The sequence below is a fragment of the Prionailurus viverrinus genome, chromosome A1 (genome assembly GCF_022837055.1).
Source record: "Prionailurus viverrinus isolate Anna chromosome A1, UM_Priviv_1.0, whole genome shotgun sequence".
Lineage (NCBI taxonomy): Eukaryota > Metazoa > Chordata > Mammalia > Carnivora > Felidae > Prionailurus > Prionailurus viverrinus.
The window spans coordinates 233406472-233422950 of NC_062561.1; the positions used below are offsets into that span (position 1 = coordinate 233406472).

At 43.7% G+C, this 16479-nt stretch overlaps 1 protein-coding gene across 1 annotated transcript; it reads left to right on the plus strand.

Moving 5' to 3' along the window:
* Positions 1 to 14383: 14383 nt before the first annotated feature.
* Positions 14384 to 15280, plus strand: TAS2R1 (taste 2 receptor member 1). Its single transcript, XM_047861777.1, has one exon. It carries the CDS (start codon positions 14384 to 14386, stop codon positions 15278 to 15280), a length of 897 nt encoding a protein of 298 aa, XP_047717733.1.
* Positions 15281 to 16479: the final 1199 nt, after the last annotated feature.

A 16479-nucleotide genomic window follows, 5' to 3' on the forward strand; every position in this document is an offset into this window, starting at 1 on the left:
GTCTTAGATATTTGTGAGAACTGGGGATCTCTGCTACAGGTGAGTCCCACTACAAGGGCATATTTGATAAGCGTCTTGTGGAAGTAAGAGCTGCCATACTCCTAGTCACAATCCTGTAGGAAAGATATTTCGTACGGGGAGCAGAGAGGTATGATGCCTACATGATTGGTCCCACCGTGTCCTTAGCATGATAATATAGAGTCATGTGAATATACATATAATTATATCAATTAACCCACGTTTTGTTCTGGAGATCGATTGCATCATTAATAAAAGACCTCTAAATTTTCTCCTGACATTCAGGGGAAGATTGACTTTTATGGTGACGGTCAGTAATGACTGCTGAGTTCAGAGATGGGATGGCATGGAAAGCTGATCTGCACCACTGCTCAGCCGGGAATATGGAAGCCCAACCCCTAGGGGCTCATTTCCAGTGGCTAGACCACTTTCCTATCCTAGATGCTCTAGTACTGAGGTGAGTGGCAGTGGATAGAGGGGGTGAAGAGGGCTGCTGAGCCCCAGCCCCAGCTTCAGTGAGTCATAAATTGGCTTCTGGTCCCTGGAGTCTTCTCCATCCTCAAACCTTCACCCGTGCTAGTGAAGAGAGGCCTATACAGGGACGCCTGGGTGGCTCAGCTGGTTGAGCGTCTGACTTGATTTCGGCTCACGGTTCGTGAGATTGAGCCCCACGTCAGGTTCTATGCTGACAGTGCAGAGCCTGCTTGGGATTCTCTTTCTCTCTCTGCCCCTTCCCCGCTCGTGCTTGCACTCGCTCTCTCAAAATAAGTAAAAAAACCCAAAAAACAAAAAACAACCTACACAGGCATACTTCACTTTATTACACTTCACAGATACCACATTTTTGTAAATGGGATATTCGTGGCACCCTATATCTGGCAAATCTACCTGGGCCAATTTTCCAACAGCATTTGCTCACTTCATGCTTTCGTGGAACATCTTAGCATTTCTTACCATATTTCTAACTTTTTCCCCATTATTATATTTGTTACGGTGATCTTTGATCCATGATTAGGACTGGCTGAAAGTTCAGATACGGTTAACATTTTTTAGCAATTTTTTAAAAAAATTTTTTTAATGTTAATTTATTTTTTGGGAGAGACTGAGACAGAATGCGAGTGGGTTAGGGCCAGAGAGAGGGAGACACAGAATCTGAAGCGGGCTCCAGGCTCCGAGCTGTCAGCACAGAGCCCGACGCAGGGCTCGAACGCACGAGCTGTGAGATCATGACCTGAGCCGAAGTCAGTCGCTCAACCAACTGAGCCACCCAGACGCCCTAGCAATTTTTTAATGAAGTATGTACATTGTTTTTTATAGATGTGATGCCATTGCACAACTACCCAGAGTCGGTGCTGCAGTTACTCAAATGGATTGAGCTGCAAATTCGCCTGTACTGACATTATTCATATATTCATCAAACTTTGGGTTTGGGTTATAATCTTTTTAAAATGAGGCTTTAAGATTTGTTACAGATTTCTCTCTTAACTGTGCCTATGTTGACATGAAAAACCTTCATGAATGTGTATCACTTCCCAATGTATTTTGTTTGTCAGATCAGAATTTAGCATGTTGGGTGATTTTAAGTAACACGCATGCTATTGAATTATTTCACATTTTTCCACTGAAAATTCTTTCATCGCCTGTTCCCGGCTTGCCCATCCTTCTCCAACCCAAGTCCTTACCTCCTTCCATACCAGCACCTATTGGGATAATGATTGGCTCCACTGTTTAAAACAGAAATCTTGGGGTGCCTGGGTGGTTTAGTCAGTTAAGCGCCTGACTTTGGCTCAGGTCATGATCTTATGGTTCGTGAGTTTGAGCCCCATGTCGGGCTCTGTGGTGACAGCTTAGAGCCTGAAGCCTGCTTGGGATTCTGTGTCTCCCTCTCTTCCTGCCCCTCCCCTGCTCGCGCTGTGCTCTCTCTCTTTCTCTCAAAAATAAATACACATTAAAAAAATAAAATAAAACAGAAGTCTCTGCCCAGATTTATGTTAATTAAATTCAATAGCTCCATTGAAGATCAATTCAATGATGTATATACGAAACTGCTAACATTGTCCCTCCTTCTGGCTGCCCAGTTGACGATCTTGAGAACACCAGTCTGACAGTTCTGATGATGGAGTATGTTTAGTTTTTTTGTCTGGTCTCCACGCCACCACACAACACAATTTTTGACACTTCTCATACTATGAGTCTGTCAGAAGCTCACGGAAGTCTTGATATTTCCTAAGTGTTCAAAACAATAGCCATTACAAGAATTGTTTCCCAGCCAATCTGCAAGCTGCACTCTCTATTGGACCTTTCCACAATGTCACTGATGAACGGATATAGTTTTTATTTTCATCATTTACTTATGCATTCATTCAACAAAGGTTATTGAGCACCTATATGTACCAAGCACCATCTGGTTACTGGGGATGCATCAATAGACGAAAACGGCCTCCGCTCTAATGGAATTTCAGATTCTAAGAAGAACAGATAATGAAAATTAGTATATCTAATGGTGATGAAGTGTTAGCAAAAAAAAAAAAAAAGGTGGAGGGAGATGAAGCAGGGGGAGGGGGTAAGAAATGACCGTGGCATGGGTGGAGGAATCAGGTAAGGCCTTTTCGGTGAGGTGATACTTGATCTGAATTAGGAGAGGGCACGAATCACGAATCGCGGGTCTGGAAGAGTGCTCCAAGCATGCTGAATCTCACGCTTCAGAGAGGGCCACCTGTGTACATCAGAGGGTCCACCCCGCGACTCAGTGCACCGTACCCAGCAAACCCCATGCGAAGGCACAGGCATGTAATCACCAGTGTAACATATCGGAGCTCCACAGAGGATCTAGAAACGTCGGGGTGGATCCATCTACCCTACATGGCCAGTAGTGCACAGGAAGTACGTCACACACATTGAATTTTTATTTTGCTCTTTTTTCCCCAGACCATTTGCCCAGTGTTTTCCAGGGCAAACACGGGTGCTGATTTGGCAAAAACCCAACTACTTTGATTTGGAAAAAAACGTTTCTTTTGGTGAAGGTAGCCATTAATGAGTTTAGCATCTATATAATAAGATGGTAATTCTTAAGCTATGTTAGCGAAGATTTTCTTTCTATTATCTAGCTCAGAAAATACAAATTTTCCTAGCGCTATCCTCTTTATTTGTGTATCTTGGGTAAGAATTGGCTGTCTCTAAAACTCCTTCTTGGAAATCACTAAATGTCTTCTATTCCTCTATTACTAATTTTATTTTTCATATAAAAATTTCCAGGACCAAGTGCAGACTGTATAACCATTTCCATTTAAGCTATAAACTGCTTATAATTAAGTTTGCCTTTTTTAATTGCATATTTATGTGCAGGTCATTATACCTGGTTCAAAATGCGCATTGGTTAAGTCTTCTCAGTTTTAGATAAGAAATAAATGCCTACTATGTTTAAAAATGCGGCCTTTTCCCCCCAAATGAGGAATATAAGCTATTCTATTGGTCATGACTCTAACTTCAATAAAATTTTCTTTTGCTTGAAGGTATTGACAAGAGTGGATGCGGTTTGCATATTTTGACCTCTTAAATAACAAATGCAAAACAAATGTAAATGTGGTTTCACTTTTAACACACTTTGGCATAGTGCAGAAGAGCTTGCTGGAACATGCGTGTGCATATTCGTGTTTCATTAAAAATCATATTTGAGACAGAGCTCGCCCTAGGACATGTTACTGCTGCCTTTTGATTGAATTATAGGAAACTGAGAAAATAGAAGCTGATAAAGTTACATTCCAGAGAGGTGATGGAGAAGCCATTACCAAGGAGTATTTGGGAAGCCGGAGCTGGAGTCTCCTTGAGACTGAGGTCATAAAATTAGAGTCAGCAAAATTCTCCACAAATCTTTCACAAATACTTCCAACTCTTGCTAACCATTATACTTGTCCATAGAATATTTGCCAATTGTGGCAAAAAAAAAAAAAAATCGTGGCAGATAACGTGTTTCAAATGCAATTGTGAATAGTTCTTCCAGTAGACATATTAACATTCTGCGGCTTCCACGCATTACCAGTGATGCATATGAATAAAAGGATGGCCTGCTAGGTGCCCGGTAAGTATTCATTCAGTGGGCAGATACACAACGGCAATGCCAAAGATCTGGGTGCTCCGAGATACATGATACGTCTGCTAAATGAACTCGTGGGACTTTAACATGGCTTTGAATTGCAAAGTTGCTTCTACGCTGCTTGGGTCAGGTGCTTTGGTGACGATGAGTCTCCGAGTGAAGCAAGTATTTCGAGCTTTCTTTCAACAGCCGGGAATCGCCGACCTCACATCTAACTCCCTATCCGAACACGAGGTGAAGGAGTTTTACATCACTGGGGAGTGAGCTGGTGGAAAAGGGGGTTTCTGGAGGAGAAAGGCTTGAAGAGATCCTTCAGGAATGCCTGGGTGCCGGTGCTATGCCCTCCCTCCACGTGAGCGTGTGGCCTTGCTGGGGCTGAATTTGGTTTGAGATCCAAATGTTTGCCAGGTGTCCCGGGGCATAGAGGGTTAGTATCGATTCTTCCTAAATGATGATACAGGCCCTTAAGAGAAAAGGGCGCCATAAGAAATTGAGGTTTTCACTTTGGCAGGACCCTGCCTTGTAAACAACGTGTCATTCCTCCCTCGATATTAGGATCCAGGGGCTGGTGGAAACTTAGCTGAGGCATCCCTTCTGCTTGAGGTAACTACCTCGTGTCCCTCAAGGCTCAGTGCATTGGGAACTTCATCTAACCTTACAGGGGGCGTGATTATGGCCTCTTCCTTTCAAACTTCAGCTCAGCCGAAATGATGCCACAAGGCGGTTCAACCTTAATGTGGATCCGACAGATTATTTGGGAGAAAGAAAGGCAGGAGAATAGTTTTCGTAACTCAGTTTTTAAAGCGGTTGGAAACTCAAACGAGGCCTCAGTGCCTGTCCCCAGCAATCTGGGTCAACGTGAGAGATTTGAGCTGCACTAATTATCAGTCCATATAATTAAGAGCACGTTGGACAGTTCACTCTTCCTCCCCCACTCCACACCATCATGTTTCCACTGTCACATTTCCTTTCTCTGTTGTAGATCAAAGCATGATGCACTTTGAGTGTATCTGAGAACAATTACTCTTGGAATATATTTGCTCTCATCTTGTTTCTATAGCCAAAATTGCTTCTATTTCGTGATCGTGTGAATTCTGAGAAGGAAGTATGTTGTGTAAATCACCGTGTTAAGTCACAACTAGAAAAAAGAGAGTCCACTGAACCTAGGAAAAAACCTTACTCCTGATTGCTTAATTGTTAACATCATCCAAATTTCCTCTGCTATAGTAGAATCTGTGATTATCTAAATTGTGTTTCATACCAGGCAGAAAGGATAGTTTTTCTAAAATCGGTATTATCTATTTAATTACAACAAGACAACCTTCAGATTAGTGGATAATTGAGGAAGGATAATATTTGATAAAATGACACTTCTATATTAACACTTAATATGTATGTAGGGAGCCTTAAGTGTACAAAGATAAGTCTTAGTGATGTCAGAAAATTGGAATTAAAGATTTCCTTTATGGGGCTCCTGGGTGATTCAGTTGGTTAAGCATCTGACTTTGGCTCCAGTCATGATCTCACAGTTTGAGAGTTCAAGCCCTGCATCGGGCTCCGGGCTGACAGCTCAGAGCCTGGAGCCTGCTTTGGATTCTGTGTCTCCCTCTCTCTCTCTGCCCGTTCCCCGCTGGTGTTCTCTCTCTCTCAAAAATAAATAAACATTTAACAATTAAAAAAAAAAGGTTTCCTTTATGTTTTCCTTTCTAATGTATTGTGATTGCAATTTAAAATACTTTGGACTAAGCGTGCCTGGGTGGCTCAGTTGGTTGAGTGTCTGACTCTTGATTTCTGCTCCTGTCACGATCTCATGGTTCATGGGTTCGAACCCCACATTGGGTTCTGTGCTGGGCATGAAGCCTGCTTAAGATTCTCTCTGTTTCTCTCTCTCTCTGCCTCTCTCCCCTGCTCATGCTGTCTCTAAAATTATATATATACACAAATACCTAGAAAGCCTTAGGTACCATTGCTGGATAGTCTTTCCTTTTCTCACATTTCGAGGAAGGATTGCAAATTCCTGTGTATATCCTTTGCAATCAACAGCAGTGGGATGGAGATACATGTATGTGGAGTTTACACACCTTTTCCCAAAAGCATGGCCATTAGACATGTCTTGGGAGGACCCGTAGGCACCACTGTCCCATCAATAGACCATATTTTATGCTCTCATGGAAGGTGCACTAGTCACCCCCAGGGGAAGTAAATCCACAGTTTTCCTTCTAAAATGCACAGCATCTGAATATTCTCTGGAACAAGGCATAGGGCATCATGCATCCTTTCTGAAATTCTACTCTCTCGTTTTTCATCCAATAAAGAGTCGGCACAAGTAATCCCCAATATCCTTTGCAGATATGACATGATGTGGTTCTATATTAAATTTGCCGTATTCGATTTCAAAAGCCAAGTTCATGTTTTTTTCACATCCTCTGAATTAGTGAGATTCATTTTATTTCCTGGTCACAGACCTTATTCTTCATCCTACTCATTTGTTCCACAAATGTCCACAAAATAATATTAGTTGATGGTGGGTAAATGGAATAATATTTTCTGCTGTAGGAAAAAATGTTATAAAGTTTATGTAATGGTAAATTTTGCATAACAACATCTTTCTAAAGATGAGAAGCTATATTCATTTTTTTTGTTGCTACTCAGTCAGCAATGCTTATAGGGCATCCCCATATAGATCCATACATATGTATCTATTCCTGAATGCAGGGAATGGGGCCAACATCCCTAAACCATGAAGCCTGGTCCCAGCTTCTGGGGAAACAAAGCAAGGAAAAACAATCTGGGTCTTCTAGGAATTGGAAAATTACATCTGGAGAAAGTTGGCTCAAGGAGGTGAGAAATAAGGTCCTAGACAGACTTTATTCATGAAAACCTGGAATGCTCAGTCTTAGCAAAGGAGATTTTGGCTCCTAGGATGAGAGAGAACCTTTCAAGATTGGACCAGGGCAGAAATGACACACGATGGATTTCAAAACCAGATATGCCTCTTCTTCATCCATGTCTCCAATGGTTGCAACCAGCATATATGTGGATGCGTATTAGAATCTGCTGGACCGCACATCTTCTGGATGGAGTGTAGTCAGTCAGCATAGAGTGCCAGGGAAATTCTGTGCAGTTCAGAATGAATGAAACTTCTCATGCCCATATGGTAACCTTATGCTTTGCAAACCCTTCTTACAGCACAATAAAAATCTGAGCTTTCAGAGTGAGTATGTGAGGGGAAAGAAATAATTAAATGTATAAGGGAAACCCCAGAAAAGAAATCCGTAATTTTTTTCTAAAAAGTTCTACAAATATGTCTGAGACAACCATGAGTTCCGTGAAGGGAGCAGTCAACTTTAATTTAGAGATCACAGGTTCAAGCCCTGGGTACATTGTTAAATGACTGGCTTTGAGCGCATCACTTCTCTGGCTCCAATGCCTCAATGTGAAAAGTGGAAAGAACATCTCTGCCTTTCTCTACAACACACGGCTGTTATAGTCTAAGACGCCCAAAGTGACCAAAGCTCACTTCAGCAAAAGCTGGAAACTTACGGGTTCATTTCAATGTCAAGGCCAACAGGAAGTGAAGGCTGGGTTGGGGGGCTGAAGTGTTCTGAGCCCTGGTCTTGCTCTGTCTTCTTTCAGCATGGCTGCTCTCTGCTCAGAATCCGTTCTTAGGTTCAAGTCTGCCTCTCATGGTGACAGAATGGCTGCCAACAGCACCAGAAAGGATCCTCTCTTCGAGGGAGAGGGACATTTTTCCCAGCCTGCCCAAGCAAAAGTTCTGGGATTACCTCTGACTTGACAAATTTGGGCTTCATGCTCATTCCTGAATGGATCATCCCTGGTCAGGTGAATGGAAATGTTAGCTGTCACACCTAGCTCATGTGCCTATTTCTGGATTTGGAGATGGGGAGTCCCAAATAAGGCACATAAACAAGAATGGAAGAGAGGTGGTTCTTCCAAAGAAAACCAGGGTAAAGGCAGCGGTGTGGGGGGCGGGGGGGCAGGTGGGACGTGTGCTGGGCAGGCAAAAAAAGCAGTTGTCCAATCTTCACGTGAAACCACGGAAAGGAATCTTCCCCATTATTACGAGTGTTAACAGGGGAGCAGTGGTGCTGAATGGTTACGGACACACATAGGATTTGAAGTCAGCTTGTGGTCCACATCTTGGAAACGCTACTTTTTACTTGCATGCCTGAGGGCAATTTCCAATCCCCTGTGCACCTCAATTTAATAATCTCTAAAGTGGAGAGAACATTGATTTCATAGAGTTGTCAAAAGGGCAAACAGAGACAATGTCTGCCAATTGTTTAGCATTTTAAGGGCTAAAGAAATGGTAAGTATTTTGCCCCTTCCCAAAAGCCCCCGGCCTCAGATGCTTTCACTGTGAATACTTTCCATCCCCCAAGAAACAGATAATTCCCATGTTATTTCAATTTTCCGGTGCATAGAAAATAAGAAAAGCTTAACGATTTCTTGATAAACCCAGCATAACATGTATAATCAAATTTATCAAATAGACCCGTCTGTGTTATAAATAAAGAAGTGAAATTTCTAAACGAAACGGCAAATAGAATCAGCCGTATATAAAGAGATTAGGAAACCACGACTGGCAGTGTAGACTTCAGGGAAGGAAGTGTTGGCTCACATATTCTGCTTTCGTCAGGCTTCCTTCGACAAAGAGACGGCATCAGACAGGACAGTAAGGGTGACACGAATGCGCAAACTGTTCTGTTTCTTATTTGTAGTGCTCAGACCTTCCCATTGGCAGTCTCTTGCCTACGTAATCTTAACCAGTCTCACGACTTTAAGCATCATCTATACGCAGGTGAATTCCAAATGTGTATTTCCAGGCTTTGTAACTCCCCAGATTCCAGATCTCTCACCCACTGCTTAATAATCCCCCAACCTATACAACAGGCATCTCGGACAGAACACGTCCGCAACAGAGCTCTTGATGTGAACCTTCGTCCAACCTCTCCCTTCTTGAAAAATGGCACCATCACTCACCAGTGGATCATGCCAATGACCCAAGAGTAATTCTTATTTTTCTCTTTCCCCATCAAAGCCATCTGAAATCCCTGTTGGTTCTCCCTTCAAAATATATTACCAATCCAGACACCTCTTTCTACTCTGTGCCACCAATCTGATTTAAGCCAACAATATCCCTTGCCTGGTCTGCAATAGCCTTCGGATTGGTTTTCCTGTCTCTGCTCTTGCCTTTCCCTGACCCCCAAGTCTGTCATCCAGAGTAAATGGTGTTGTTCTGGGGTTTTACGACAGCCCGAGTAAATGTTTTGGACATAGATCTGATTATGACAAATCCTCCCACTAAGACACACATGCACACAAACCTTATGATGGCTTCCTGTCACACTGAGGATGCAATCTAGCTCTTACTGTGACCCACAGTCCTCCACAATCTGGCCATTTCCGCCCTTCTGCTCTCCTCACTTTGGGTTCTTCTCCTTATTCATGCTTCTCCAGCAACTGCAAAGTTCGGTCCTTTGTTTTTCCAGAACACTTCAAGCTCTCTCTCTCTCTCTCTCTTTTTTTGACTCAAGAGGGCATCACCATCTCCTGCCCTCTGTTCATCTCCCAGACATCCAGAGACAATCCTTTCTCATTCGATTCTCTTTCCAATGATCATCACCTCCTCTCTGGGAAAGTTTACCTCCTCTGAGCACGCTCTCTAAAATAGCACCTCTGCCTATGTTACCCGGAAGTATTTCTTTCTCTCCTCGCTTAATTCTTCTCCTCTCCAGCAGATTACCAAAAGGTAATTTCCAAGATGACAGAGACTCTGACTGTCTTGTGCATTACTACATATTCCATGCTGCAGTAGTGCCTCATTTCATAACACATACAGTAAATGTGTGTTGACATATGGAGAAAGGGAGGAAGGGAGAGGAAGAAAGAGAGGAAGGTAGGAGAGACAACAGGGGAAGGAGAAGGGAGGGAAGAATTGGAAGTTCCACAGCTCACTTTCCAGCTGAAGACAAAATTGTGAGGACTCAAGATTATTCCAGGGACGCATGTGCAAGCATCTCTGGCTTCCCTTTCCACATTGTAACTAACAAGGGGTTCTTGTCTGTAATGTTCGTTACATGTAGGACCTGAATTCAATGTATTATTACATCGCGCCATGATTCTATTTGCTGCCATGCAAATCAATTTCAGCATATTGAGAAGAGTAAAGGAAGAGCATGGAAATATATGACCAGGATATGCAGAGGAAGGGAAAGGACAAGTAAATGGGAGTGACCTGAATATTAAACACAAAAATTTTAGTCCCGGAGATCAACTGCAAATTTAAGGGGAGAGAAACAAATGAATAGATTTAAAGAATGAGTAGTCTGAAAGAGTCGGGAGCTTTCTGACCAAAATGCTGTGAATTTCAGATGCAGTAAATTCCACATCGGCTTCACAAGGACTGAGCTCTGCTCCCGGGAAGATTCAGCAAGGAGGTCTGCGCCGGTTTGCCCCGGGTCTATTTCTTTCTTATTTGAACGATCTTATTAAATATACAATAATGTTAATACATGCACATGCTCCTTAGAGCAGGAATTGTTCCCTTGGTAATGAAGTGGGAACACCCACTTGGGAAAGGTATTAAAACCATCACTCACTTTCATGATGACTCTAATCTCAGAGCAAATGTCCGTGAGCCACTGGAAGGCAGAAAGATGATCATTATAGCCTTCTACCTGGTGAAAAGCTCGCCGCTGTCAATCTAACTGTGTGTGAAAAAAAATCGCACTTTCTTTTGAGGAGCTGAGTGATTTGAATATAAATAAGCAACTCTTTCCGCCTGTCAGTTACCTCGAGAATATTTAGTGTTGTCTCTTTTAATGATTGCTCATTACAGATGAGTGCGAGTGAGCGGATTTAATCAGGGTAATACGGGGTAATCATCATGTGAATTTCTCCACATCGGGACTTGTTCCATCTGTTCCGAGCCATTTGTCCATGTAAAACTGTCACCATCTTGAGCCAGTGACTGACAGGTGAGGCCAGACATGTACGTTTTTCATCTCAGACTCAGAAACTCTCTGACGTGTCCTTCTCACCGAAACAAACAGCTTAAAAGACGTAGAGGGGTCTGTATTTAGGACCTTTTTTTTTCCTTTCGTGGGTTTGTTGGGTTCCTCATTAAAATACTTAGCTCAGTCTCTCTTAGCACAAGAGCATGACCAAGGCCACGGTTATCTTGACGGACGTGGTGGAATCTAGGGGGAAGGCTGGGTAACACCACCTCGGAGGGCTTCGCATCAGCACTGACAGCAGCCGCCTCCTGGGGTTGAATGGGGCATCGGCTTAGCAGCCACACAAATGCTGTGCTCCCAGGCATAGACGTCTTTTATTCTGCCTTCCCTCCGTGTAGGAAGTGCCAGTCTCGGGCGAGGTGGCAGCCCTTGTCAGCAGCCTTTGTGCGCGGTCACTGAAGACATGGGTGATGGAAATTATTTGATGAAAAAAACGTAGCTTAAGCCTCATGAATCTTTATTTTTTACTCCATGGGATTTCCACGTCAGAAGACCTATAAGAACCGAAGCTCTCTGTTGAAGGATTGCCTCTAGCCCCCAAGCTGGTTCTAACAAAAATTGTAAGAGAATATTTGAGGACCGAATATCCCCTCAAGAAGCTTCAATCCACCAGACAAGCAGCAGCCAATAAACACAATTAGACAGAGTTATTCCCTTTAAGTCTTTGGTGGACCGTGCGTCACCTCAGCTGCACCTGCTAGTTTGCGGTCAGTGCTGGAAGACCGGGCTGTTGTTTTAGACTCAGAATCAACTTTTGTCCACCCTTGTGGACACCCTTGTGTCCACCTTGTGGACAACTTTTGTGACACCCCTTGTGTCACCATGACTGTTTTGCAATATTGAAGTGCCCAAACCATGCTGAAGGGCTCAGTACGTAAATGTCGCCACCACATTGGGGCAACAGGGAAGAGTCAGACGGGGGTCCTATGACCCGATGGCTCTAGGAACCGGCAGAAAACAGAAACTCTCGAGATGACTTTACAACATTTAGTTCTCTTTTCCTTTGTTATGAAAAGCGTTATATAACCGACTCCGGTTCTACGTCACAAAAGTACCATGTGCCAAATACCAAAGGAATGAGTGGGGTAGGGGGTGAGGAGAAAGCCCAGATATGCCCTCAAACAGCCGAGTCTCACAGCCCACGAAGTGACAGGGCAGAAGCATGGAGGTTTGACTGAGAACCAGGGAAATAGGGGTTGCTGCTCTTTTGAGAGTTTTCGGCTTCATCGTTTCGTAGGTTGAGGCCCTTCTGTTTTTGCTTTTCCAGCCCTCAGAACGTACAAACAGAAAGTGTTTTTTAAGTACATTTTTCTTCCCACCTGATGGAGAGGAACAAGATTCATCTTGATTGTCACGCTTGAATCCGGATCCATTTTCATAGAATTCACTCAGGATCTGGCTCCCTCGATGCCCCCTTTGATGATGTTCCTGCTTGTTTCCTTTATCTCACTGAAGCCGTGACAAGAACAGAGAAGAGTCCTACACTGCACAGACATTGCATATTCAGGGAAGAATGATAAAGTAACCAGGAGATTTATCCCCACCACTAATGTTTTCTACCAGCAAGGTTCATGCTAAGTATCCTTTACGGCACCTTTGGACAAAGGGAAATGTATCCACAAAGACATGCGTCATTAGGACGTCTGCTGGGAACTGTATGGTCAAGCGCTGAGTCGGAAAAGCTTCAATAAATTGTTCCCCACTTTATGCTCCGGTACGGAATTGCTGAATTATCCAAACACATAACTTTGTTTTAGATCACACCGTCCACGGGATGGGCTCTGCCCTCAGTCTCTGAACGTCTTAAGGATGAAAACCGTGTCCCATTCCCTTTTGTCCCCTCGATATCTAGGACCGTGGCGTTCCACTGGAAAACGTCTTCCCGCCCAGGGAGCATTTGGCAATGTCTGGAAATGCTGCTGGTTGCCTAGAGAGTGGGGTGCGCTACTGGCATCTGGCTGGTGGACGCATCTTACGGCACATGGGCTATCCCCCTCACCAACAAAGAACTATCCAACCCGCAATGTCAATAGTGTGGAGATTGAGAGAACCTTCCTTAGTGTGACACCTGGTACGGGATGCATGTTAATAAATGCTGATTTAATTTCTCCAAAAATAGTCTGTTCGACAATTAGAACAGCAAACTGAATCGGGTACTCTTTTCCTAAATGACTTTTCCCCTGGAACAACCAGATCATGTCATAAAAACCTCATAGTTTGGGATAAAAAAAAAAAAACAGGGAAAAGGTTTCCAACCCTATGTTATCCTGTAGATGGATATGGGTACGAATGGTTCTAAGCGATTCTCTCAGTGGTACGTTGCCTTCCTTTAGGCTTTTGACTGATTGTATACACACATGGGTAAGCCTAATTCCCTTGTCTCTATGTTTTTGACGCTTTCTGTTATCCCATATATTTTATTATATAACTGCTTTACATTTCCAGCGGTCCTGAATCATTGAGCCATTGCATATTGGATAACTACTACTCAGGAGTCCTATGTGCTGACCATTCCGCACCATTGCAGCAGAAGTGATCATCTCAGAGTCATGTCTTTTTAAAGAATGCCCTGCTAACACGAAGCAGAATTACACCTGCAGGCACAATTCAATATTCATGGTGGAGGTGAAGGATTGAGGAGTTTCCACTGATTATGTGGTAGGGGAGCCCTTCTCCCAGCCCTGAAGGTGTCTGATTCCACTATTTGCTTGTGACGACGTCCGAAGCTAAGTAGATCTGGAAAATGCAAAAGCTATCGCCAAGAAGCAAATTACTGCTGGAGTATCTCTTTCTTATTTGACTGGCTCGGAACCAAATTGAGAAAACGGTGATATAAACAAATGTATGCCACCTTCCTGTCCCATTGCCTTTTTTGTCAGTCATGTTCCCCAAAGGGTTTCTAGTCTAGTTGAAGAAAAATAGAAAACTAGAATAATCTACACTGTCCAAAAATCTATAAATACATCAGTTTTTATTTTTTTTTTCAACGTTTATTTATTTTTGGGACAGAGAGAGACAGAGCATGAACAGGGGAGGGGCAGAGAGAGAGGGAGACACAGAATCGGAAACAGGCTCCAGGCTCTGAGCCATCAGCCCAGAGCCTGACGCGGGGCTCGAACTCACGGACCGCGAGATCGTGACCTGGCTGAAGTCGGACGCTTAACCGACTGCGCCACCCAGGCGCCCCTAAATACATCAGTTTTTAAAGTAACCGATTTTTTTTCTTCTCAGAATGCTAGACTTTTACCTCATTATCCATTTTCTTCTTCCAGTGATACAATGTCTCATCGGAGTTTTAGCAAATGGCATCATTGTGATCGTGAATGGTATTGAGTTGACCAAGAAGAGAAAGATGATTCCGTTGGATCTCCTTCTTTCCTGCCTGGCGATTTCCAGGATTTGTCTGCAGTCATTTATCTTCTACATTAATCTGGTTATTCTCTCCTTGATCGACTTCCTTCCACTTGTTAAGAATTTTGCAGTTTTCATGTTTGTAAATGAAACGGGACTTTGGCTGGCCACATGGCTCGGCGTTTTCTACTGCGCCAAGATCTCCCCCATCGCTCACCCACTCTTCTTCTGGTTGAAGAGGAGGATATCCAAATTGGTGCCATGGCTGATCATCGGGTCTCTGCTTTTTGCCTCCATCCCTTTGGTTTTCTACAGCAAGCATACATGGGTTCTTTCCCAAGAAGTCTTGTTGAGACTTTTCTCCCCAAATGCAACAACTCAAATCAAAGAAACATCTGCTTTACAGATTGTCTTTCTTGCTAGGTTTTCACCGCCGTTCGTTATCTTCCTCATTTCTACTCTGCTCCTGGTGTTTTCTCTGGGGAGACATACCTGGCAGATGAGAAACACAGTGACCGGCACCAGGGACAGTAGCACAGGTGTCCATGTGAGTGCACTTCTGTCCATTCTGTCCTTCTTGGTCCTCTATCTCTCCCACTACATGACAGCTGCTTTGCTCTCTTCTCACATTTTTGAGCTCAGAAGCTTCATGTTTCTGTTCTGTATCTTGGTGTTTGGGTCCTACCCTTCGGGACACTCTATTATCTTAATTTCGGGAAATCCTAAACTGAAACAAAATGCAAAGAAGTTCCTCCTCCATGGGCAGTGCTGGCAGTGAGAGAGAACTTTGGTCCATTCGAAGAACTGGCAGTTCCATGAGCTGACGATGCCTGCCATACCTTCTTGAGTCAAACAAAGCAGTCTGCTCACAATTACACAAAGCTTGGACTCCTTGTCTAACCTGAGGCATTTTTATGGATTTGCCCCTTTTTCAAAGGGTTATATTGATTTTCAGAGCCCAACGCACACTGGCGGATCGCATCAATGTCAATATCCTCATTGCGATACTGTACTATCAGGGTGCAAGGTGTTACCTGATTGGGAAAGACTGGGTAAGTGGTACAGGGATCTATCTGTATTATTTCTCACAGCTGCACGTGAATCAGCAATTTTCTCAAAAAGTTTAGAGAAAAAGAAAAGGACGTTTGAACTCGTGATGTCAGAAGGGTGCGTGAATGCCGTGGGGTCCCCGTGCGCCCGATGCCTCATCTAGATGATGGATCTTGAAAGGACCGGTTGCTCCTTTTGGGTCTAACTTGCAGATTATTTTTGCTCTGTTTGTTAGAGTCGTCCGATCTGAGAGAGAGCTGAGGACAGGCTGGCCATCTCTGTCCTGGTAAGCTTGCTCACCGACGCCACACTGCTGAGATGCTAGACGCTATGTTGACATGTCCCATCGACTGCCCAAAAGAGCAGGCAGATGGAGGAGGAAAGAGGAACCCGGGCCTGAATTTTCCATTTCCCCTAACTGGGCCCACAGACCAGAAAATAGTTTGCAAAGCTGTTTCATCTTGCATTTGTGTGCTCGGCTTTGGGACATTTTCAACCGATGGTACCAAATTAGAACTCCTACCACATCGCATGTCTTCCCAATGAAGCAACACCAGTAGGTGGGTGGACTGGGGGCTTCTCCATCCGCCTCACGCCACAGATGCATCTGCTATGTGATTGATGGTTTTTAGATGTTCAGATATATAGGTATTTCTAAAACAGCTTCGGAACCCTTTTGCTTCCTGTGAAACAAAAGACGTTCCCCAGTTTGGCTAGAGCTTGTAGCTCATGTGTGATGATGGAAAGCCTGTTGAGGTTTGGGTTGGCCAATTGCCAGGAATGGAGATTCAGAGGATGGTTTCCTCGCCCAAGACATGCACGCTTGGTTGTACTAAAATAACAGAAGTCTTTGCTTCGGAAGAGTTCAGGAAAGTATTTATCTTCTTGGGTGTGGGAACTTGGGTATGCATCTCAGACTTCCCCCCA

What these genes read in the sequence shown, in the direction of transcription:
- TAS2R1 (XM_047861777.1), top strand. Translation starts at nt 14,384, where the DNA reads ATGCTAGACTTTTACCTCATTATCCATTTTCTTCTTCCAGTGATACAA.